The sequence below is a fragment of the Euwallacea similis genome, chromosome 17 (assembly GCF_039881205.1).
Source record: "Euwallacea similis isolate ESF13 chromosome 17, ESF131.1, whole genome shotgun sequence".
NCBI lineage: Eukaryota > Metazoa > Arthropoda > Insecta > Coleoptera > Curculionidae > Euwallacea > Euwallacea similis.
Genome location: NC_089625.1, coordinates 1,608,689 through 1,634,219, shown reverse-complemented (window position 1 = coordinate 1,634,219; position 25,531 = coordinate 1,608,689). Strand labels below are relative to the sequence as shown.

The window sequence follows — 25,531 nt, the reverse complement described above, 5'->3', positions numbered from 1 at the left end:
TTCAAGGAATGTGTGATTGTGGATTGCTCCTTTTTGGGGACACCCGGTATGCAGATTCTGCAGAAATGTTTTCTTACTTACTCCTTGTTCCTCAACTGTGCCACGTAGTAATGTGAACAATGCAGTAATAATTATGGTACTTGTTAACTGCCTGCCATTAAAAAGTTATTTTTAACATCAAACGGAACGTTAATTTTGCATCTAAAAACCTAACGTCCTAGTGATATATTTTTTGTGACTCTCCAGGCGCCCTCTTCTGTAAGACCAAGTGACAGTGACAATTAGATTTTTGGCCATGTTGATTGGTCAAACAATTGAATTGGCTAATTTCATTGGACAACCAAGTTCATTATCGCTCATGTTCTTGTAGAAGTTCCTGTGCTCATGTGCTCATGTTCCTGTAGAAGTTCTTGTGCTCATGTGCACATGTTCCTATAGAATCTGGTCCTTGTAGCATCACATATTACTTGCAAGCCTTCGAATGATACTTTGACGGCAAGACGTAATATTTCACAGTAAATGAGCTATTGTCAGGTTAAAATTGATGTTGGAAAATAATCAAACTGATCACATTACCCCGTCGTCACTGATAAAAGTCAGGTTTTTATTACGATAAAAAACATGTTTTCATCGATCTCAAGTCACTTTATTTGGTAGTAAATTGTTACGATGGGCTCAAAATCTAACGTTTTCATGGATGAATGCGTTTGTCCTGTAAACACCATCAGGCAAATTAGTATTGTTCAATTTCGTGCTTTTTTTAAATTAAACTAAATCCTAATCCTTTTAACAGCAAACACCAGAAGCAATTCTCTTTCCTGAAAATACGTTTTAACTCTTGGGATCCCTTTTGCTGCATCTTTTGCACCATTAAATTTTATGGACAGTATGCAAATCTCCTGGGGCAATATGCTTATCATTAATGTTGTGATTAAGCCCATGAAGCTATGTACATAATGCCATTTTTGTACTAGTTCATTTTACGGTAACATAATATTCCTTCAACGTGGGATGTGTGTGTTTTTGCAAATATCATGCATTTCACTTTAGGTTAACCGTTTAATAGAATTATATGTTATAACTTCGTTTATTCATATAAAGCATAATCATATTCATATTCTCCATACATAACATAACATATAATATATAATAACATACATACATAACATAATCATATTCTAACGGGCTCGCTCACCACTCCTCATCATCTAGCACCCTGTGGGTGTGGTGTATAACGGTCCCGAAACCATCTCTTTTCGCATACAGCTGGAATGTCGCTAGATGACCATGTCAGGGCCACATGAGCCTCTGGAACGTTCCACCGCATATCATCTCCCTTAAAGGTAATTTTGAATCATGAAGAACCCCACGTTTGAGCACTGAAGCATTTACTTCTTTTAGGGCGTCAGTCAGAGTGTAGTAAACACTCAGAACACTAAACGCTTCTTGTACCGTTAGGTAACTGTTTTGGAAAACTAAAATAGCTTTTCCGCTTTATTTCCTCACTCAAGTGAATTTAGTTTCATCTCGGCATCTGACATTTAGCTGTAATAAAGAGAAGAGAGAAAACACATGAAAACGACGATAACTGACTAACATAATTTCACTTTGACCTTTCCGACGTGTCGAGATGATTACTCCAAAAGAAATAAGAACAGAAACTAGCTTTGAGTCAACTTGTCCAATCCTCTGGCTGCAATACCAGCTCGTTTAAAGCAAAATGACTACACAAATCAGAGAAAATGGTCCATTAATCTTTTGTTAAAAACCACTGAAGCCGATGTTAAAAATGAATTATATTGAAGTCAAAAATTATGACTACAACTCACGAATCTAAAATCCGGAAAGTTTTCCAAACTTTAAAGGGAATAAATGCTGGCCATTATTCCTATTTTAGATAGCCAGAAGTGAAATCCCTGATGCTAACAGTGTTTAAATGTTTCAGAAATTAAAAGCTGTTTAAGTCCGTCAGTGAGAAGATCCGAAGGAGCAAAATTAAATTTGAATGCTTAATAATGTTTTTCAGATTGTTGCTAACGAGGCTGTCTAGCCAGGTGTAGGAGGATGGAGGATTTGATACTTTGAGAGCAATTTTAAAAGATCAGGTATTTTCACTATAATAGATCAGTTGTGGGATTAAGGAAAGAAGGAGTAAAAGGGAGGTATCTGCTAGCAAACTTTACGCTAGCGATATTTGCGATTAATTATCTTAACGTGTTACACGTGCTGCCAGTCTTCATTTGCGTTGCAGCGGCTGCCTTTGAAATATTAATTCCCCTCACATTCTCAATGAACGGAGCGCCTAGGTCTGGGTAAATATGTATAGGGTGTCCGGGAAAAACGTGGGTTAAAACACACTGCTAATTTCTGAGGTAAAAGTAGGACGATTTAGCTAATTTACCTACAGCGTGACCCACCTAAGAGAGGGACACCCGTGTAAAATTTTTATTTGTGATCCGATTTTGATCATTTTCTTTATATGTTGTAGATCAACAAAAACAGGCGCGTCTCAGCTTTTTGCATAGTTTTTCTCTATTTCTGAGACGGTTTTTATACACTTTTTGCCCAAGAGTACCTCACAAAAAGAAATCTAATAAGGTCAGATCCGGCGATCTGGGCGGCTATTGTGTTAATGGACTATTCCGTCCGATCCATTGATTGAAAAAGTTTGTATTTAACCACTCCGCAACAATTCTCGCGTTATTTGATCTGACCCTATTAGATTTCTTTTTGTGGATACTCTTGGGCAAAAAGTGTATAAAAACCGCCCCAGAAATATAGAAAAACTATGCAAGAAGCTGAGACGCGCCTGTGAAGGGATTACTCCCTTATCTCTCAGAAAAGTGATGCGCAATACTAGAAGATACGAGAAATGTATCCAGTTGAACGGTGGCTTAATCGAAGCAAGTGCTTTTTAAAATGAAGTAAACTTCTTTTCGTTATATTTTTTTTCACATTGAATGATTCATTAAAGACTTTACAGGGGTGTCCTACTCTTAAGTGAGTTAAATTTGATTGTTCTATAACTGTTTTATGAATAAACATTTTTTAACGAAATTTAAGATACAACCATTTTGAATGATTTTAAAGCTATCACTAAAGTTAAATTTAAAATAAAAAATTCCCTAATGTCTTTTCTTGAATTTTCGCCATGAGAAGGGGGCAAAGTAGGTCTTGGATTTTAAGCGAGCATAACAAGAACTTGTTACAAACTAAAGTTTTTGATGCCCTACAACACGTAAAAAAATTATCAAAATTGGATCACAAATAAAAATTTTGTATGGGTGTTTCACTCTTAAGTAGGTTACACTGTATGTATATATGCAATTGCTTCGTTTTCGTGTTAGATGGCTTTAAAGTATTTTAAAAAGTGTCTTTAAAATCATTTTTAATTTTTTTTCTTCATGTTTAATAAATATGTACATTTTAACAAAGGCACTAATAGCAGCTAAAAAATCATCTGGATCCACAATGGGCCATATTAGCTAGACAGAATGTTTGAATAATCCAGTAACGTCCCACTTTCAGCTTTAGAATCAGAGCACAATGTTAAATATGATAGTTATAAAAAGAAGTAGTGCCCACATTTTAAAACTATGGTAAAATATGGCTTATAGGAGAAGCCTTTTATAAAATTTAGAGCTAAACTCTCGGATATTTGAAATTATTTTTAGAGGGTGTCCATTTGAAAACTTGGGTAGGGTTTGGGGATATGGAGATAAAGTCAGAGCATAGAGAGATATTTATAGAAACGTTACATGGAAAGTAAAGTATTTTGATATAGCATTTGAAAAAGTATCTTTTTAATTACATTTCTCAATTACTATTCTTTAAATTAGATCATCAGTGACCAAATAATATGCGTTTTTTTCTAATAACTATATCACCTATATCAAATGTAGTATCGGGTTTGATACTACTGTAGATATAGGATGATGTTTATATCTTATAATGAAATCACAGATAGGAAAGGACTATAAGTATACGTTTATTAATGTAAAGTGAACAAAAGAGAATATAAAGTAACTTGGGAGTTTAGCGAGCGCGGACGCGACTTCTGAGTTACCAACGATAACCGAACCCAGAAGAAAAGAGAGCTTGTACATGCCCTGCAAAATCTTAAATACTAAAACCCATGGTGATAAACCATGGGCGTACCCTGGCTAGGGTGCTATCTGCACCACCCGCCGCATCAAACCATTACGTCTTAGCTGGGAATTGGAACTGCCACTATAGGGCCAACGGAATCTATCAAGGGCAATTCAAATGCCGACAAAGTATATGACAGGCAGTTCCAATGCCGACCCGGTTTATTGCGGAGATTTCCAACACCGACAAGGCATGGCATGGGAAGTTCCCATGTCCCAACTAATGCCCACCAGGATCGTACCCCAGGGGTATGATAATCTTAAGGTTAATTCCTACTATCTAACATGTATCCAACTTAAAAGTAACACCTATCTACAAGGGACGCGATCCTACACAAATTTACTGTTTTTCTCGATTTTGTAATTGACTCTCTCAGAGCCGATATAACTTCTCATTGTTTCACACTAAAACCAACATTCTTTAGCAGTAATCATGGCAAAACGAAGACAATAAGAACTAATGTTCCTTTTGATTAAAAAATATTTTCAAATGCCGTGTCGAGATATTTTCCTTTAGTCTTTTAATAAATAAATTTTTGGGATTTAGGGCTTCGCCTCGAGAGTATACAGGGTGGGCGAAGTGGTTTATCCCACATGTTAAGCGATGGGTGCAAGCAAAACATGGTAAAATAGACCACTATCTCAATCAAGAGATGACCGGACACGGCGTGTTCAGCACGTATCCGAAACGGATCGGCAAACAGACCGAGGGTGACTGTGAGAAATCGACATTGCGGAACGTTGCATACCCGAATGCGATCGATTCCTGAACGAAAGACAAGAGGCAAATTCCAAATGTGGACAAAATATCATAAAAGAACATATCGGAACCTTGATAATAAGCAATAAGAAAAACTGAGAAATAAAGATATCGTGAAGACAAAAGTCGAAACCCAATGAAATCGCAATTAAGGCCGAAACGGAGTCCCTGAAGAAATGCCTCACGGCGGTATCGAGGAAGAGGGAAGGAGTTTGGTCAGTTGGTGGACCTGGATTGAAGTGAACCTGACACTACGGTATGACTGCAACCGAGATCGCCTGTGGGTCAAGCTCATGTGTCTGTAAGGCAGATTCTCTAATCTTCTTAAAAAAGGTTGTTCAAGTTGTTTTACACCAGTAAAACAGTTGACTTCACGAACTAATGTCCAACGTGCCTCGGCGATGTCTTGCTCAGCATACAAGTAATAGAAAAGAACCAAACACTATCATGTAACGGCCCTGTCATGGGTCATTATGCAAAATATAATCATGAGTCGCTCGACAGTGGCGGTCTTAAGAGAAAAAACTAATATTGCTTTGAAATATAGATGATTCCTGATGGCAAATGCACAAATTTTCATTTTCTGCTTCAGTTCGTTCCATTCAATTTCAGCGCGCAGGTAATAACTTTGCTTCATTTTCACTTCGCGTGGAATTATTAAAATGTATGAACCTATGAATTTTTTTTTCTCGATCTCTTCGCAGAATTCTGATAAGGCGCCCGCCTCTCATTACTTTATTTACCCTCCGAAAAGTACGTCAGCTCATTTCAACCAGAGATGACAAAGGACATATTCGAATAATCGTGCAACCATCAACAACTTTAGAATAGAGAACTCAACTTTTATTAAGCATGAAAAGCGGAAAATGCATATACATATATATATATATATATTTTTTAAAGCAAATTGAAACTTTATTTGCTTCAATTTATAACTTGTCGACGTAAAAAAGGAATGGCTTTTTTGTTTTAAACGCAGTTTTACATTTTCCTGTTCACTAAGTGAAAGGAAACTCTTAACATAATTGTGCGGAATATAAGACTTGGGCGAAACAAGTTGTTGCACTTGACACTGAGGAGTTGCACAATTAAGAAAACAATTACGTTAGACAGCCACAGAAAGCAAGGAAAAATACTTATTTATGATATGAGTGTTAAAACTTATTTTTCAGTATGAAGTTACAGGATACTTTCATAAAGTTCACACTTTTTATTTGTCGCACTATACCGAGTGATTCAGGAAGGTGGCTCGCCCTTATAACTTTTTTGTTTTAAACTTGAACTTGAACTTGTTTTAAACTTGAAAGTTGAAATTTGGAGGGAAGCTAGATGAAAATAGAGCCGATTGATTGACATATATGACGTTTATCTAGCACTTCCGGTTTAACCGGAAATGACATTAACTTTCAATTTTTAAATGTAATGGTCTATAATTTTTTTCTTTTTGGAATCTAGACGTCATTTTTAGTATAAAAATATGTCATTTAAAAAATATATATTTTTTTATGGTTTTTTGATGTCGAGCTACGCCACTGAGGTATACGTATTAGGCACAATTTTAGGTTAAAATTATGAGGAAAAATACTAATTTGTCATTGATTGAATACTTTTTTTATAAGCAATTTAAATATCGAAAAACAGTTTTTCCCATTAATTAAAAATTAATTATTTAAATTGCTTATAAAAAAAAGTACTCAATAAAATGACAAATTAGTATTTTTCCCCAAAATTCTGACCTAAAATTGTGCCTAATACGTATACCTCATATGTGGTGTAGATCGTATGTGCGTAGATCGACATGAAAAAACCATTAAAACAATTTTTTTTAAATGACATATTTTTAGATTAGAAATGACCTACAGATTCCAAAAAATAAAAAAATTTATAGGGCATTACATTTAAATATTGAAAGTTGAGGTAATTTTCGGTTAAACCGGAAGTGCTAGATAAACGTCATTTATGTCAATCAATCGGCTCTATTCTCATCTAGCTTCCCTCCAAATTTCAACTTTCTAAGTTTAAAAACAAAAAAAATTATAAGGGTGAACCACCTTCGTGAATCACCCGGTGTAGCGATTTTAATAAAATAAACTGACGACTCTATTCCGAGTAAGTCTCATTTTTTGCTTCACAATGCGGTAGTGAAAAATTCTATTGCCACGAAATGTCGCATAGTTTATGCTGTATGCTGCGAAACGAGTAGGGGAGTTTGCCTGAACGACACTCCTTTTTAGGTACTTCGCATCACTCGACTCGAAAGTTGCTCTTTGCTCGCTTTGTCTCGTCATTCACGTAAATTATTCGTTTTTTACAATATTGCTTTTTACAACGCGTATTATTGCTCGATACCAATAAACCTTAGCTATAGTCAGAAAGGATGTTAGTTTTTTTTCGCACATTATCTCTGAAACTTCAAACTCGGGGTGGTCCGAACGTGAGTATTCAGTTCGTGGTCAGTTTGGCGAGCCCCTTTATAAATCCCGAATCGCGGTAAACACCCTCGAAACACGATCTTTCGGTCTGTTTTTGAAACCGAACCATAATACACGTGGTGAAAAACAATGTGAGGAAAAACGAGTAATTTACGTCGAGACGTAGCGAGCAAAGAGCAACTTTCGAGTCGAGTGGTGTTAAGTGCCTAAAAACCTATTTAAGCTCATCAAGCACACAGTCAATGGAGTGATATTGGATAAAACTTTATTTCAGCATGTTTTACCAAGACGGTAAACTCATCTCTTCGAATTTTGCTTTTTGGTCTGCAAAAGAAGATACGGATGATTTTCAAAAACTATGTACTTTTTGTTAGTTGCGTTGTATGGCAGACGGCAAGCACCCTTTTCAAGTAAAGTAGATTAATCGTAGGATCTTATGAAGTGCTGAACCAGTGGTATAGAGCATCTGATGATCCTGCTCAGTCCACATATATTTACGTTTTTCTGCAGAATCCCTTTTAGGTTCATCGACCTTACATATAATTTACAGTTGGTCTCCTACGTGTCAATGGTTGGGAGCTGAAGACATGGGTGATCCAACTTAAGGGTAACAATTTATGATGCCAAAATTGCTTACACATGTAAGCTCGCTTCTTTTATTTCGGGTGAAACAAAAGTACCCTTAAGTCGGATCACCCATATCTTCAGCTCCTAACCATTGACACGTGGGAGACCCAACTGTAAATTATACGTAAGGTTGATGAACCTAAAAGGGATTCTGCAGAAAAACGGGAACATTACAGTCGTCCAGATATACAATGGTTAAACTTTAACAATTTTTTCCAAAAATTTTTCTTGTAATATCTACTTAGTTTTTCATGACAAACCTATCCCTAAAATTTTATAGATAAGTTATGAATCACCCTGTATATGTGGGATTCGCTTGTCAGACCGCTTAGTTATACATAGCTTGTAAATATTATTCTGTAAGTTAGGATTAAGGAATGGGGCAGGAGGGCGATTTACCCTTAAGGTACGCCCATGGTTGGCGTTACCCGGTACCCTGTCTCTGTTGGCATGGAAAGTGCAATGCTAGTTCCCTTTGGCGAAGTCTTCGCCGAGGGCTGGGTGCCAGATGTGGACGCAACGGCTCCATGCGAAGCACTGTCCCGATGCCTTTAAGTATTGCCTAGACATGGTACGCCCATGGTTTACGACCATGGATGTTAATACTTAAGGCTAGAGAGAACGCGGATCGCTTTCTTTTTCTTGGCTTCCTCGTGGATTGAAGACTCCAGGAGCCGCACCCACGCTTTTTAAGCTTGCGCTAAGTTTTATATATTAGGTGTACAACTTTGCTTCCGCCGTTTTTTTTCCGAATTTCGCGATTTTATTGTAAAAAACTAATTATACCTTTAGGATCCAAAGTATTGTCCATCGCTGGCCACTACTTTCTCCCATCTTTCGGGCAGCATACGAATCCCGTGTTGAAAAAATTGGACATCTTTTGAAGCGATCCACGATTCTATCCAATTTCTTACTTCTTCATAAGACCGGAAGTGTTGGTCAGCTAGCCCATGTGCCATGGATCGAAACAAGTGATAATCAGAAGGAGCTAGGTCAGGAGAATATGGCGGGTGGGGTAGGACTTCCCATTTCAATGTTTCCAAGTATTTCTTGACCACTTGCGCAACATGGGGTCGAGCATTATCGTGCTGCAAAATCACTTTATCATGTCTCTCGTTGTATTGCAGCCGTTTCTTTTTCAATGCTCGGCTCAAACGCATTAATTGGGTTCGATAAAGAGCACCTGTGATTGTTTCAGTTGGTTGTAACAGCTCATAATATATTACGCCGAGTTGATCCCACCAAATACAGAGCATGATTTTGGAACCATGAATAGACGGTTTGGCCGTCGACGTGGAAGCATGGCCGGGATATCCCCAAGTCTTTTTGCGTTTGGGATTATCGTAATGAACCTATTTCTCGTCCCCAGTCACAATACGATGCAGAAATCCCTTCCGTCTTTGCCTTGCAAGCAACTGTTCACAAGCGAACAGACGCCTGTCAATATCTCTTGGTTTCAACTCGTACGGCACCCAATATCCTTGCTTCTGAATCATTCCCATGTCTTTGAGGCGTTTTGAGATTGTTTGTTGAGTCACTCCCAATGATTGTGCCAATTCTTGTTGACTTTGACACGAGTCTTCGTCAAGTAATGCTTCCAAGTTCGCATCTTGGAAAACCTTCTTTCTTTCACCGCTATGTTGGTCTTCGACGTGAAAATCACCGTTCTTGAAGCGCTGAAACCACTCACGACATGTCCTTTCACTAATAGTGGCTTCCCCATAAGTATCTGAGAGCATTCGATGAGCCTCAGCAGCAGATTTCTTCATATTGAAGCAGAAAAGTAAAACCTCCCGCAAATGACGAGAATTTGGCTCGTACACTGACATTTTCAATTGCGAATAACTTTATGATGAAGACACAAATAGACTAATATTTTTATGAGGTTATGTTAACAGGTGCCCAAGGCTCCTGCATGCCCACATGGGGTTATTTATTTCGATCATTACTTACCGCTACATACATCTATTCAAAAACGGCGGAAGCAAAGTTGTACACCTAATAATATATTCGTATCGTTAAGTTAACGCGGCTATCATTGAAAGGCCTCTAACTATCCCTAACACACCATTACCGAAGCTTTCCAAATCATAAACCCTTAGACAACGAAGAAAAACCTACACATATCACTCGTAGCTCCAGTAGTGTGACTGCAAAACTTTCATTTCTATGGGCTCAACACGCATTTTCCGTGTTAATATGTTTTCCATTTTTATTTTAGATCAGCAGAAACTTAAAAGCCCTCGAGACAAGTGTCGCCGTTTTCTTATCAATACACAATGGACTGCAATCAGCGTCGCAAAAGCTAAAGAATTTTTTAAACTGAATGTGAATTTCCTACAAAATTATTTAAAATATTGCCACATTAATCGGCTCTGTATATCTCTCGTGTTTTCTAAGGTTCCAATACATGCATCGCCAATTTGGAGCACGCTGTATGCACAGGAGGCTGTTGATGGCTTCCAAAAGCAACAACGCAAACACTTCTCCGAAGAGGGTACATAATATGGGTTCAATTTCATTGATTAATTATTCTAATTCGGCGAAAAGAAACCCCTATATGTTCCTCCCCACTTTGAATTCGCAGCAAAACCCATTTCAGCTAATGTGTTTCGTAACCATTACGGTTAAGAAAGAATGAAAAAAGGAAATTCTATGCACGAAACAGTATAATATGCTAGATAAGCTGTTTTTCCCTGAACTTAAATCGAAATGCGAATTTACGTCCACTGGAATTCTAAACGCCCCATTTATCTTTGTCTTAGCTATATTATCAGATTATAATAATAGCTAGAATGCCACTGCAAAACGATATTGATCCGATACTATAATTCGTACTAAAGTGGCAGTTGACCAAGCCCACTGGGGCTCCAGGGATCCCTAAAGATTATAATTTGGAGACGAAAATCTTACAGTAAGCGGATATTTTAAACACCGTGAACGCCCCTTTCCTGTTAAGAAAACTTTTGCAGTATTAAACAATGGTTGGACCGCATAGAAATTTCAGGACGAGCAAGTCAACGACCGATCCATGCTTCTGGCGAAAGTTGAAGGTGGACGGCCCGAGAGGTAGCTGGCACAAGAATTCCTTCACCGGTACTGCTGTCCAGGGGTCACCTGTAGATTCGGCAGGGTGTAAACTCCAGACCATGTGGTAAAATAGTTCATAGCCACCAATTATTTGATGACTGCCTCAGTTGATGGAAGCGACCGGCGACATCAACTATTGGTCTGTCCAGTGGGAACTGTACCATTTGACCATTTGGTATTATTCGAGATCACTTTCTTGCATAATAGACTTCGTCCCTTCACTCGACGGAATCACTTTTTAATATTGACCAAAGCTTTATTCACTCCAAAGTCACCTCCACTTATTCTGTTGTGCATTTCCTTCAGTACCCCTGGTTCTTGTCTCTCAGGAACCATCACTCGACCGAAAATGGATTTTAATCCACCATTCGCAGAACAAATTGTGTATTATTCGGTTAAAACGCAAATTTGCCGCCTTAGCGTACTTCACATACCTTCGTCTTCAACTCGGCTATGCACATCGCGGAGGTAGTAATTTGCTACTTTTCCGCCTTGTCAAAGAAATATCTATTGTATATGATTTTAGTGTAACAATATTGAAGAGAGTTATATTAATTAGTACAAATTAAAGTATTAGATCGATATGTTTTTATTGTGGCATTCTACGTATTTTTACAATCTGATAATGTAGCTGGGGCAATGATAAATGAGGGATTTGGAACTCCAATGGACGTAAATTCTCATTTCGATTTAAATTCAGGAAATGCCAGCTTATCGAGCATATTATACTGTTTGGTGCATGGAATTGCAATGGCTGGCGTGGTATTTGATCTTTGTTAACCGAAATGGTTTCGAAATGCATTAGCTGAAGTGGGATTTGTTGCGAATTTAAAGTAGGGAAAAACGTAAAAAGGTTTCTTTCGCCGAATTAGGATTTTGCCAATGAGATTGGACTCATATCATGTGGCCTCTTCAGACAAAGGTTTGTAGCGTTGCTTTCAGAAAGAAAGTGTGGGACGTCATTCTTGAGAAAATTCAATGAGATATACAGTAGTGGAAAAATGTAGAGCAACTTTTGAAAAATTAATATAATTAGAGTTGTAACAGTTATAAATATTTAGGTATAGGTTCAATATGAAGCCAGTGTATGTCCAAATACTTCTACAAAAAAAATCTTTATTTTTATTTTTTTGTGGAATTTTATATTAACAATAGTATTTTTTGGAGGAAAAAAGTAGAGCAACTTATCAACTTATAGCAAATATTTGCCTTAAAATTGATCAAAACAACAATTTACATTAAAAAATGTTAATATTTTAGAAAATATCCATTATTTTTAATTACAGCATCGCATCTTTTTGCCATAGACTTTACTAATTTGGTCAGGATGACTGGATCCATGCTTGTCCATGCGTCTTTTAAAGCAGTGAACAGTTCGTCTTGATTCCTACAGGTCCTATCTCTAATTTTCCGATCTAAGATTTTCCAGAGGTTCTCAATAGGATTTAGATCGGGGGATTGCGAAGGCCATTCCAAAAGGCGTATTCCTTCCTCCTGAACCATTCTTTCACATATTTGGACGTGTGTTTTGGATCGTTATCCTGTTGGAAAATGTGTCTTAAGGGCATAACATCGTCCGCATATGGCACCATTTGATTCTCTAAGATTTCCTTATATTCAAATCTATTCATATGACCATCTATTTTATAAAGGGGGCCAACGCCATAGCCGGAAAAACAACCCCATACTATTACCGACCCACCTCCGTGCTTCATTGTGGGATAGGTGTATTTTGGATTGAGTCTTTTGGATTGAGTCTTTCATTTTTAGGACGCCTCACGTAGGTGATACCATCACTATTAAATAAGCAAAACTTTGATTCGTCACTCCAGATTACTTTTTCCAGTCCTGTTCTGTCCAATGACAATGTTGTTGCGCAAAATTAAGTCGGGCACGTTTATTTCTTTTGGATAAAAGTGTTTTTTTGGCTGGTCTTCTTCCAAATAAATTACCTTCGAGTAACCTGTTTCTTACTGTTCTAGATGTTACTTCAACACCGAGCTCATCAGAAATACGGCCCTTAATTTTGTTCGATCCTAGAAATGGTTCATTCTTCGCAATTTTTAAAAGTTGTTTATCTTGATAACGATTGGTTTTTCTGGGTCTGCCACACTTCTTTTTTACATCAATATTCCCGGACACTCGATATTGTCGGATAATTCGACAAACAATGGATTTGTTCAAATTAAATGTTTTTGCAATATTTGCTTGCTTTTGGCCACTTTTATACAAATTAACAACACGTTCTTTTATTTCCACTGATAAATGTTTGCCTCGAAGCATTTTGACCAACGATATACCACCATGAAATAAATTTTAAGGCAAATATTTGCTATAAGTTGCTCTACTTTTTTCCACCAAAAAATACTATTGTTAATATAAAATTCCACAAAAAAATAAAAATAAAGATTTTTTTTTGTAGAAATATTTGGACATACACTGGCTTCATATTGAACCTATACCTAAATACATATTTATAACTATTACAACTCTAATTATATTAATTTTTCAAAAGTTGCTCTACATTTTTTTCACTACTGTATATATCCACGTATTTCCTACGAGCGTGAAGTAAAGTGGCTTTCCCGCATACTTTTTCGAGCCGAATGGAAAACTTTGCCAAGGCAAATCAAACTGACATGTGTCAATGTCAAACATTTTTGTTATACTGACATTGACATGCGGGCGCAAAAGCATTTTATCGCACGTGTGCGTATAAAGAATTTAATTGAACTTAAGAAAACAATGAGTTAACCCACATGTAAGTAATTTTTTTTACACCCTCGCGTGATTGTAATATTTCACTCTCGTGTGTTAAGAATAACTTTCTTCAGTTGTTATGTGATATATTATTTTGTAACATCATATTGTTATTTACAAAAGTGGTGTAAGAACAAAACAATTTTTAAAACTTTGTAGTTTTTGTAGGAGAAAATTCATGGAAGACCCCTAAAACCTTTTTTTTCACTTACACTTAATAGGAATTGGAAAGTACTCATTTGAATAAAACACCGACGTTTTTTTTTAAAGTAGTGTTTCATTTTGTACTTTATTTTCGGCACAAATGATATACTCTGACATTAAAAACGTGACATGGATTTTTCCATTAGTACTATTATCCATTAAATTTGGGACGCAGCGGGATAAAATAATATTTCTTCCACCTAACCCTACTTACCTTAAAATAGACACTGGAAACGGTTCTTAACGGACGGTGGCCGTTAAGAGTTCTTAATGGACACGGACCGTCAAGGTTCAAAGCACCCATAAAATGAATATTTATTAAATAATTTACTACTATATTATTTTTCTCCTTGAGTTTTTAGTTCTCTATTTTATTACTATTGTACAGTAAATCGAATTCTTTCTAGAGACATACAGCTTTAAACACATCAATGTAATAAATTTTTGTCACTGGTGTTAAAACTAAAATGACAATTCAATTTAAAAAATTTTGATCTAGTTTTTTTATATGTTCACAAAAAAATATATAACATTTTGATACTTATTTTTTTTTTTTTAAATGAACATTTATGCAATAACTCAAGCGATGAGTAGCATGGGCTTCTACGGAGTTACCTCACTGATGATATTGTTGATGATAATCATATCCGGAAGTAAGGCTGGAGGATTATAACCGCCCTCCTTTTCAGATCTACAGCGCAGATGTATTATTTTGTCTTTTCGGTAAACGTGAGTAAGGGGCGGCTCATGGGAAGCCGGCGGTCATGAGACTTAACGAGGAACGTTTCTATTTAACGAGGAACATTTGAAGCTTTTCAATGAGATCGTCTCGTAGTCGGATAAGGAGGGCTGCACCAGTGGCATGTCAAAGCCGAATTTTTTTTTTTCCAGTTGTCAGGTCGTCTCGAACATGCCAAAACTTAGGCCAGTGGTAGATCCGAGGACGTATCTTAAGGAGTGCGATTCAGTATATTTTTTTTTAGAATCCCGAAGATTCGACCTTTAGGAGTGCAGTGCTTTGTGAGGGCGAAAAGCTCCCCTCTAAAGAGATGCGGGGAGGCCCGCGAAATGTCCACGCTTGTTTTCCCGCACTTAATAATTTCCCGAGAGTGCCTTTTCAAGAGGCGTAAATTTGGCTTGAAAGTTTGGATGGAAAAATTGACAAAATGTTAAGCGCGTTTTTACCCACACCGAAGTCGCTAAAGGTCTAAAACGATTTGTTTTTGCGGTGATGGAACGCAGCTTGGAGAAAGGAACAAAAAACCTATAACAAGATTTCGTGTAACTGTCATACTGAGCGAACTGTTTAATTTTAATTTTTCACTTTTGAGGTCCGTTTCTGGTCCTTTTATCATGTTTCACCTCATAGCTTTAAAACGGGACGAGCTAAAAAATCGAAAAAGTTCCCGAATATGTTCTATGTATTATATCTGTATTATTCTGCAAAAAAAAGAAACGAAGTTTATGGGATGAAATTTTAAATTATGGCGACTTTTTGAATTTTACTTTGCGAAATTTGACTTCTAAAGTTGGAAATTGGCGGCAATTTTTTCCAGGTTTTACTTGTAAGTCATACAAAGACATCCCTATAATATACAGGGTGTTTTAAAAAAATGGTTCAGGAATGAAAGGTATGATTCCTTGGCCCATTCTAAGAAAAAAAGTTCCTATTAATACGGGTTCACATACGTACCGTTTTTGGGATACAGGGTGTCAAAAAAAGAATATCGGTGTTGCTGTCTTTGTTGTTGTTGTTATAGCTTTCTGTTCATGGAAATATAATGTTGCAAATGTTATTTAGTAACTGGTAATAACTGGTATATTCGAGGCCAATTAATAATGTGGATGAACTACAGCAGCGAATAGAAAATAAGTGCCAAACAATTAGACAAAATCCAGAGTTGTTCGAAAGAATAAGAGCTTCTTTTAGGCAAAGATGTAAATTCTGTGTACAAATGGCAGATGGACATGTAGAACATCTTCTTTAAGTAAAGAAAAAAGTTAAAACTGTTTTTGATCGTGTTTTTTTATCAATCTTTTTTTTGACACCCCGTACCTCGAAAACGGCGCATTTGCAGACCCATGTTAAAAAGAACTTTTTTTCTTAGAATGGGCCAAGGAATCGTATCCTTAATTCCTGAAACCTTTTTTAAGACACTCTGTATTTAATTTTTGTTTGAAACAGAGTTAGCGATGAAAACATGACATATCGCTTCTTGTGCATTAATACAGATATTGACATTCGTTTTAACATTATATAGGATGATTTATTAACAATGTGACAACCGAAATCTGAAGATACAATACATCAAATGGTGACGATTGGAGAAAATATGCCAAAAGTTGATAGTTTCAGGTATATACAGGGTGCTAAAAGTTGAAATTTTAATTAATTTTTTTGGTATTATTCTGAAAATATTTAGGATAGACACATGAAAATTTGTAAATTAATATATGCTTAGATGAAGAATTATGTGTTCTAGAAAATGAAAATACATTTGGTTTGTTTCGCTTTTAATTTTTCGTATTAACAAATTTAAACATAATGTTCGTTAAATAGATTTTTCTCGAAAACAGATCGATATATCGAAATGAAACACAAATATATAATGAATGAATGAATGATTGCTCTTTCGGATTTTCAATAAAATCTCAAGTTAGACATACAGGGTACAAAGTTATTAACTGTAAATTCTGTAAAATTGACCGTAAGTGACGTTCTCCATTAGCAACGTGAAATTGCGAAACGTATCTTATTCGTCGCCAAAAAACATAACTTTACAAATTTTCAAGTGTCTAACCTAAATATTTTCAGAATAGCGGCAAAAAAAACTTATTAAAATTTTAACTTTCAACACTATATATGTCCGAAACTATCAACTTTTAGCATATTTTCTTCAATCGTCACCAATTGACTTGTAGTATCTCCAGCTTCCGGTTATCGCATTGTTAATGAATTACCCTCTATGTGGGCGGCAATGTAGGATTGTTAGGCTGTGCAATCACTATTAAATATCATGGGCTTTATTTGCCAATTCCAATCTACAAAGGATTATCAAATAATGTTAGTAAAAACAATTTTATTGCTAGGCATATTAAATTGATGGCCCTGATTATGGATGTAATGAAAATAATAAACATATATTTGCATATGCCATTGTCTGGCATTAATAAAGAGAAAATTAAATCGTTTCGGACGTTTACTCTAGCTGCCAAAATGAACTACCAAATTAAGCCGGTGGGAGAAATCCCTAATTCGACTGGACAAGTTGGTAAATATGCGCATAATAATCGAGGGACCAAAATAGAGGGGCGTCCACAGTAAAGACGGATTAGCCATTTATGTGGAAATGCGGTATACCAAGATCATATATGAAGCGTCTACATATGTTAATCTTAAACCTTTGGGCTTCAAATTTTTCAGTGCAGAAGGAGGGAGCAGGTCCTTAGCATCTGAAGTTGAATACATTTACATTACACCATGCCTGATCGAAATTGATCCTGAAGAATTCACCTTCTATATCAGTTGATATGGTAGGTCTCATCCTTGAGCGAATACCAGTCCCGTCTTACTACTCATTTGGCTCATCCCAATATTTTCAACGAGATTGTGTTCCAAGCATTGGAAGAATCAAAAAATCTTCTTGCTTTTAGACATGTAGTATTAACAGTTATTGAAATATTCGATTAATCGTCTAATATTTTTAGCTTCCCCTTTTGACGCTTCTTTTTTAACTTCTGTGCATTTTTGGCGCTTTTCCCTACGCGTTCAAAAGTTCTAAAGTTTCACGAATACAGACGTAAATGACTAGCGTTCGATTTCAAAAATCTCGTTCTTTTGAAAGAGTTTCAAACACCTTCTGAGCAACATTTTTTTGGATGTTGTAAATGTACAGTGTGTTTAAGATAAGGATGACTAAAGCAGTTCACACATTGTCTTTTCCATCTAATTTTGTTAGACATCCCAAATCTATTAGAAAAAAATACTTTTTTTTCCAATTTTTAAATTAAAACTATACACTTCAATTCAAAAGCAAAAATCGCTGACATTGGAGACCAAAAGAACGGGAATGAGGCTTATGTCTTATGTTGTATCGCTTATTTAATATTTTTTCGAATAACAATTATGCTGATTCATGTCCTAAAAAAACCAGTAGATGTGCACTTTATGTCTATTCGTTCACGCCACTCCCTACATACAGGATGACATTTTAAAAAACTTGCAATGGCTATATCTCAGAAATTAAAAAAGAATTGAAAAATTCCTCGAAACCGTCTCTATAATAAGTGGGAGGAACCAAAATTGTGTACTAACTAACCTACACACGTCTACCCTCTAATCCCCAGCCACCCCAACTTTGTAATTTTAAATGTCAAACTCCCTTTTGAAGCAGCTCATTTTAAAGCTCTTTAAAAATGCTTTACGATCGTATTAACTGGCATCATAGTTACTTAAGCAGCCATCAAACTGTTGAATAATAGGAGAGTTGGTTAACGGATACGAAGTAGGTAGATTCGACAATAAAGATGATTCAAGTAAATAAGTGTTTATTAACCTATATTATATTTTTTTAATTTATTATATTAATTGATAATATTAAATTTATACGTACATTGTAGCCACCTCGTAACCAGTAAATTGTGGAGGAGGAAGAATTAACTTTATGTCACAAGAGTTAACCGTTAATCTATCCTGAATAAGCGGAAGAATAAAGGGGGAAATCCACCTGATTTGTTGCTTTTACTCATTAATAACACATCGCATGAATCTTTCTTGATTTGCTTAATGATTTTTGTCAGAAAGAATGTTTTGGATCATTTTATTGCATTGATATCAATTAACTTGATCAAGACGAAATCTTCGATTTTTAGCTTACGGTCCAGCTCTTCAAAATTTTTAATTTGATTAATAACTCCTGTAAAAAACTTCCACGATTACTATCGCCACTTTTAGATTTTTTCCTCATTCTGTTTCAAATTCGATTAATAGAACCCGATTTGTCCTTTTCTTAGTCGTTTTATTTTCTGCTTCTCCACATTTTTTTCTCTTTTATTACCCTCTTTTCCTCTTCAAGTACTTCCTTGACTGGTTTCTGGAATAATAGCCGTTGTCTTTCTTTTGCGTTTGACTGTCCTCGTTCAAGTCGGTGCTTAAGGAAATGGTCTAATAATTTCAAATGGCGAAGAAATCAGTGTAGAGGGACCTATTTTTACTGTCGTTATATCCAGCTCAAATACTGAAGGAACTTCGATTGATTTATGCTCCTCATTATGCGGCCAAACGGCAGTCATGTTTTCAGGAGTTTATTTATTCAGACACGGCTGATCTGTCGCATTACAAGGCACGCACTCATGGTCTGCGAAAATCAATCGATTGAACGAACAAATTCCTGACACCTGAACACCATTGGTAATATTGAATTGCCTTGTAACTAATGGCAGAGTTAGATAAATAATTCCAGGCATATCATAGTCAATGGTTTTTCCTAGATTATTTCTCATTCGAGCATTACATGATGTATTAATGCATTTTATTGATGGCCCATACACGCTCCTATCCAGAGATTAAAGTTTGTGACTACGGTGGGGAGGAAAGGATAATACACTTACGCCATTGTTCTTAAGGGAATTCAAAGCATTGAAGGACAATTCAGAAAAGCTGCATAACACGTAGTTGTGGTATTTCAAATGGAAGTCGAATAATATTATTTGCTATTCGGATTCTGCTTACAGTGCTCAATATATTTCATATAAAGCATTATACTCCTAGCAACAACGCTCCTTAAAATATTTATTAATTTTTTAGAAACGACGAAATAACAGTCATATTCGGCAAATGTTACAGTTATGCAACAGTTGAGCAGCAGTTTAAAACTCGCAGCAGCCAAAATGGCATCATTGGCATTTAAATATTGTATTTGAAGGGTAGCGTGGTATTTCGCAGAAAGCACCAAAGTTGCTCAACTGTCTCTTAACTCTACATGTCTCGTTGCTTATATGTGAAGTTAAATTCTATATCAACTCTGTGCACAATGTACCCCCATAAAAATGTGTCCATCAGTGTTAAATCTGGATTATTTGCTGGCCAGCCAATAGTTCCAATTTTGCTAATCCAAAAAAATACATATGTTATTTAAATACTGCCTGACTAATGCAATGCACTATGTATTGGAACTCTATCTTTGTGTCGAATTATGTCGTTAATATTATTTCCATGTGCATCAATTGGGAGACCATTGATAATATTTTTAATGATATTTAGATATTTAGTGGTGCTAAGATTTTCATCATAGAAAACTAGACCGCACCTTACCATTCAAGATTCTCCTTCAAATATAAACTGTTTGTCTGTAATAAACCAGAAAATTTAATTGATTGGATTAGATGAGGGTTAGTACAATTCCATTAGCGCAAATTTATTCTCTGAAATACACGCGTTGGGCTAAAAGAAGATTCTCGGTTGATTTTCTGACCAAAAATTATCCGAGCTTTTCGACTATGATCGTTTAACTATTTTTCTCCTCTTGGCATGCGTAAGTATGCTACTTATGTCTTTTATATTTTTTCAGTGTTCTTAGTATTTTCGAATATGCTGCCCCAGTGGTGATAATACTATTTACATTATATTTAGGTAAACTATAATATTAATTAGGAATTACTTACTATGAAATTTCAACATCTTTGGTTCCAACAAAATGTTGTGGCAGAGTGCCATTTTGTTGGAAACAAAAATTATTTAAGCAATTGAAGCAAATGTTGTCCGTACGGTAGGCCCCTAAACCTATCTGCGATCAAATTGTCTTCGGAAATGGTTGGGCCAATGATTGCATCGACAAATAAATCAACCTATACGTTTAGCCCTAAACGTGCTTGTGGTCGACGTCCTTGGTGTTCTTGTGGATCTTCAGTAGACCAGACATGTTCAGCCTAGGCGTCCTTTGCAAAAACAAGATTTCTGATATTTGCACCAAACTATAAGACTGAATCTTAACATGTGATATATCATCGTTGTCAGAATAGAAACTTAATTCAAAAATATAAAAAGTCGAGATGGCGTCCATAAGAAAAAACAAAGTTGATGATGGTTGCTGAAAATAGACACATCGGATTACAAATATGACATAGCCACGTTATAGCAGAAGAAAAGTTGCAATGATGAAGTGTCAATCGTTTTGAGTTACTTCAGTAAATAAGTTATTGTAAAATGCGACTTAAAACGCGTTAACCAACCAGTAGTCTTCCATTATTCCGTCACTTCGAAAAAATCATAATTATTTTAGTAGGTATTGAGTTAGTATTGAGTAGTATTAAATTTAGGTACATACTACTCTACACGAAATAGTATAGGGTTGCTCATTAGTGCCAAAGTGCGATATCTCAGTAAATATTAATTTTAGAGGGAAATGTTTCTTATCAAAGTTTTTGGTCAATATGAGAAATATATTTTAAAATTATTTTTAAATGTACAGGGTCCGTTAATAAAGTGCGGTAGTAACAAATTGTGTTTTTTTATGGAAACCTCCAATTTTTTTGCCATTTTCGGACTTATCGTTAAATTTTAAGATCAGTTTATATAAAGGATATTATGTTAAAAATTTACCGTTTTCGATTTATTCGTGAAAATTCGAAAACTTTGATAGCTACAAAGTCTTACGGAAATCGATGGTATACCCTAATCGCTGCGAATTTTGGAATCGGTCTTATGGGGCTCCAATAGGACCTAATAGAATACGTTTTGACGTGCTTTAATTTAAAAAAAAAGTCTAACCCCCAAAAATGGCATCCGAAGTTACATGACTTCAAACCTCAATATCTTGCTTATTTTAAATAGAATGTCCCAATTGTCTCGATGGCACTGTGTTCAGAATCCACAAATGCATAAAACTACGGGAAATTATTTTATATCTATACAAATGAGGTTCTCACAACAAATTCTCAAATTGTCCTCTATTTCGTTCAAAACACAGTTATAGGCTTGCTAGAAAAGACCTATTTACTTATTAATTAAAAAGATAATATTAACGAAAAATGCATTACAATTAACGTGCGATTCCGAAAACAAAATAAAAATACAGTCAACGATAGTCACGAAAAATGTCAAAATGACACTAGACGTCACAGGGCATGGCGTGACATTTGCCTATAGTCACCAGTGCGACTTTTGAAACATTTGGAAGCCAAAATGGGCAATTTTCGGGAACTTAGAAACGGCTGTGTTTAGGAATAGAGTAATGTTAACAAAAATTGTAGATTTTTGGATTCTGAACGCCATGCGGTAGAGAAAATTGGGGCATTTAATTTTAAATAAGCAAGTTATTGAGGTTTGAAGTCATGCAACTTCGAAGATCTATTTCAGAGTTATGGAAAACTTTTTTTTAATTAAAATCAAACGCAACTTATTAGGTTCTCTTGGGCCCTGAAAACCGATCCCGAAACTCGCAGCGATTAGGGTGGAGCACCAATTCCTAGGAGACCTTGCAGCTATCAAAACTTTCGAATTTTCCCAAATAACTCGGAAACGGTAAATTGTTTGTATTTATAAGACCCTTTCCATAAACTGACCTTAAAATTTGACGATAAATCTAAAAAAGGCAAAAAAATTGAGGGGTTCCATTTAAAAACATAATTTGGTACCGCCATATTTTTTGACGGGCCCTGTACCTTTGAAAATAATTGTAAAATACACACCTCTTAATGACCAAAAACTTTAATATGAAACATTTCTTTCTAAAATTAATATTTTCGGAGATATTGCACTTTGGCGCACTAATGAGCAACCCTGTATATTGACAATTTTAAGTAAAATTCAAATAACAAATAAAACATCAGGGCTTCTATTCCAAATATCGTAACTTCGTGTCGAATGACTTTTCTGAAATACCCTGTATATGGAAAAATCCATCATGGGACATCAAAGCCATCAACTTTAGGAGGCGTACAAGAACTTCCGTATTTAACATTATTTGATAATGTTAGGAGCTGATCGGATAAAAATAGAAAGAAATGTAATCAACCACCCTGCTCATGAGGTAAATAGTGCAGGAAACAGCATCATAACATGACTTTTCACACTAGTGAGACTGTGTTACTCTCCTTTTCTGCAAAATGCGTTATGATTTCTTCGACTCCAAAAAAGATGAAAGTTGAAGATATGGATAGTATCTTACGTACTTATCTGAGTGATTTCATTATTTAAATTGCGATTTTTTTTATATGCGTTATGTTTTTTAATATCGCATGTACACTAGCATAACATCTCTTCTCAGTGTTCGGATGAAAAATGGTAGGCATAATCAATTTTAAGTATTATTGTATATTTTTTGAGGCACGTTAATGTTAACATTGTTAATGGCGCTTGTTCAGGTTAATTATTATTTTTTCTGACTATTAAACAGGACATTTCATTCAGACAGTCCGTCAATGATCAATTATCGTTTTTGGTATGCCTAATTACCGGGCGATATTAATTTGATAAAAATAGTGAAGAAAAGTAAGAACAGCATTCAATTCATACAATCCAAAGTTGTGGTCAAGTTTCTTATTGTCTAAATCTCAAGGAAACTTGCAATATTAATTCTGTTCCGAATTTACATCTGTCACTAATAAGCAAAGTTTTAATGGAGTTGATAGATCCTCATTCCGACAATTTCAATACTACATATAGAGAGATGTGGGCGATTCTCTGACCACTACATAGAGTTTCCGAAACAGCTTCAATAAACATACTAACAAGTGACTATTTTATACATATTAAATGTAGAGATAGTAAAGTTTGTTCTCCCGCATTCGTGACATCACAACTGATAATATGTAAATCATTTGTGTAGGTAGTGCGTCGCGTTGGAAGAATATTTACAGAAATAGACGGAAAGTGCCCCATTTCAATTCGAATTACATAAAAATGTTCAAAAGTGCTTTTAAGTAAAAGTTTGACAAATACTGGTTTTCAAAAAAAAAAAATCAGTTTTGGCGGCACATCATCAAACCGCCCCTGTTAAATAGAGGCGGTAATCTTGAATCTCAGAAAAAGTGTAAAAGTGAGCAACTTACCGTTCACGATCTTCGAATCGACCTTCTTAATGAAACACCAAAGGAAAACGAGGCCGATGACTATTATAAATGGAAACTTCATCGTGGTTCGCACTTTTTTCACTCCATATGTTTTCAGATCATCTCCATTTTCTCGACTGATCAATAAAGTACGCCGCATGCCATTGGTCGGTGCCAGTGACGTCACTGGGAAAAGCTCCGTTTTCCCGACGGTCTTAGGGAAGGTTTTTCATTGACTAAACCAAATTGCGAAAACACTGAACGGATATCTGGTTGCGGGCCATGCGCTTGATGGAAATACGAGGGCTTCTGCATTAGTGGATATGTGGGGGCGGCTTTTCCTCCAATCTCCTCCAACCAAGCAATTCTAAAGGCCACGCATTAAACTGTTGCATTTTCGATAAGCTTTGTAGTCGCTGGGGAAAAGTTAATGGGCTGTCATTGCTGTTATAGAGACGACGTATTAACGTTGATGGACATACCTTTTTGCATTGAATTGCCATTGATTTGCTAATAGAATCACTGAGCTATTAGGTTAGGCTCGTGTGTTGTTGGATTGATGGATGTATATCGACATTATGTGAATAGAGCTTGGAGAAACTTTGAGAGTAAATAGGTATACGCACGTTCGGACATGCTTTCGGTCCTACATGAAGAGCCAAAAATGTGAGTACGTACGAAGCCAAAATTTGCATTCGCACATTCATGTACACTGATGTACAAAATTTCTTTTTTTCGGTTAATGAGGTTAACAAATTTCCTCTGTTCCAGCTCTTGGTTTCACAGAATTTATTCTTCATTTGGATTATTCTCCAACGCAACTATTTGTCGAATTGATTTTTCTTATTACATATTCTGTTACAACATCTGGATTGAGTTTTTTTTTCTCCAACAAATCGTATTTACATGCAAAAATCTTTTTATTTCTGCACACGTGCAGGGTATCTCATTTTCGTTGTTTTTATGGGTTTTTTTCGGTTGCTAACAGAGACAGATGGGCGTAGTTTTCGCAAAGGTTGGCTACTTTTTTAAGAAGCACATGATACTGTCAAAACATTTTTCTTAGCCTTTTCAGGTTTTAAGATAGGCGAAGTTTTTCAAAATGATCAATTTTGGGATAATCCTTATAATAGGTGTACAAAAAGAAACTGAGCAATGAAGTTATATGCAATAAAAAAACATACTTAGACACGTTCAATTCGCCTGCAATTGTAAGCAGGTATTGTTTATTTATGACTTTTTATATGATAAAAGTTTCAGTTGTTTAGGAGCTGTAGTTCAGTGCACAAAACGTAAATAGAGACATGGATATTTCCAAGCAATATTTGAGAATATCAATGTTGTTCTGTTTTAAACTGAACAAAAATGCTGCTGAAACAACAGAAATGGTTAATTCGGCTTGGGGAGATAATTCTGTTGGTGCATCAACTGTTAGGAGATGGTTTAAGAAGTTTCATGAG

The 25,531-nt window shown here is 35.8% G+C and overlaps 1 protein-coding gene across 2 annotated transcripts in view; it reads right to left on the bottom strand.

Annotated features, from left to right (window-relative positions):
• LOC136414245 (protein cab-1) overlaps positions 1–24,362 on the bottom strand; it is a 57,887-nt gene extending 33,525 nt beyond the window's left edge. Inside the window, exon 1 of one of the 2 annotated variants that reach the window (XM_066398147.1) lies at positions 24,072–24,362. In XM_066398147.1, coding sequence (XP_066254244.1) covers positions 24,072–24,231 — 160 coding nt within the window. In that variant the 5' untranslated portion in view covers positions 24,232–24,362. The remainder of the gene's footprint in view (positions 1–24,071) is intronic. The other variant, XM_066398148.1, reaches the window with a different exon arrangement.
• Positions 24,363–25,531: the final 1,169 nt, after the last annotated feature.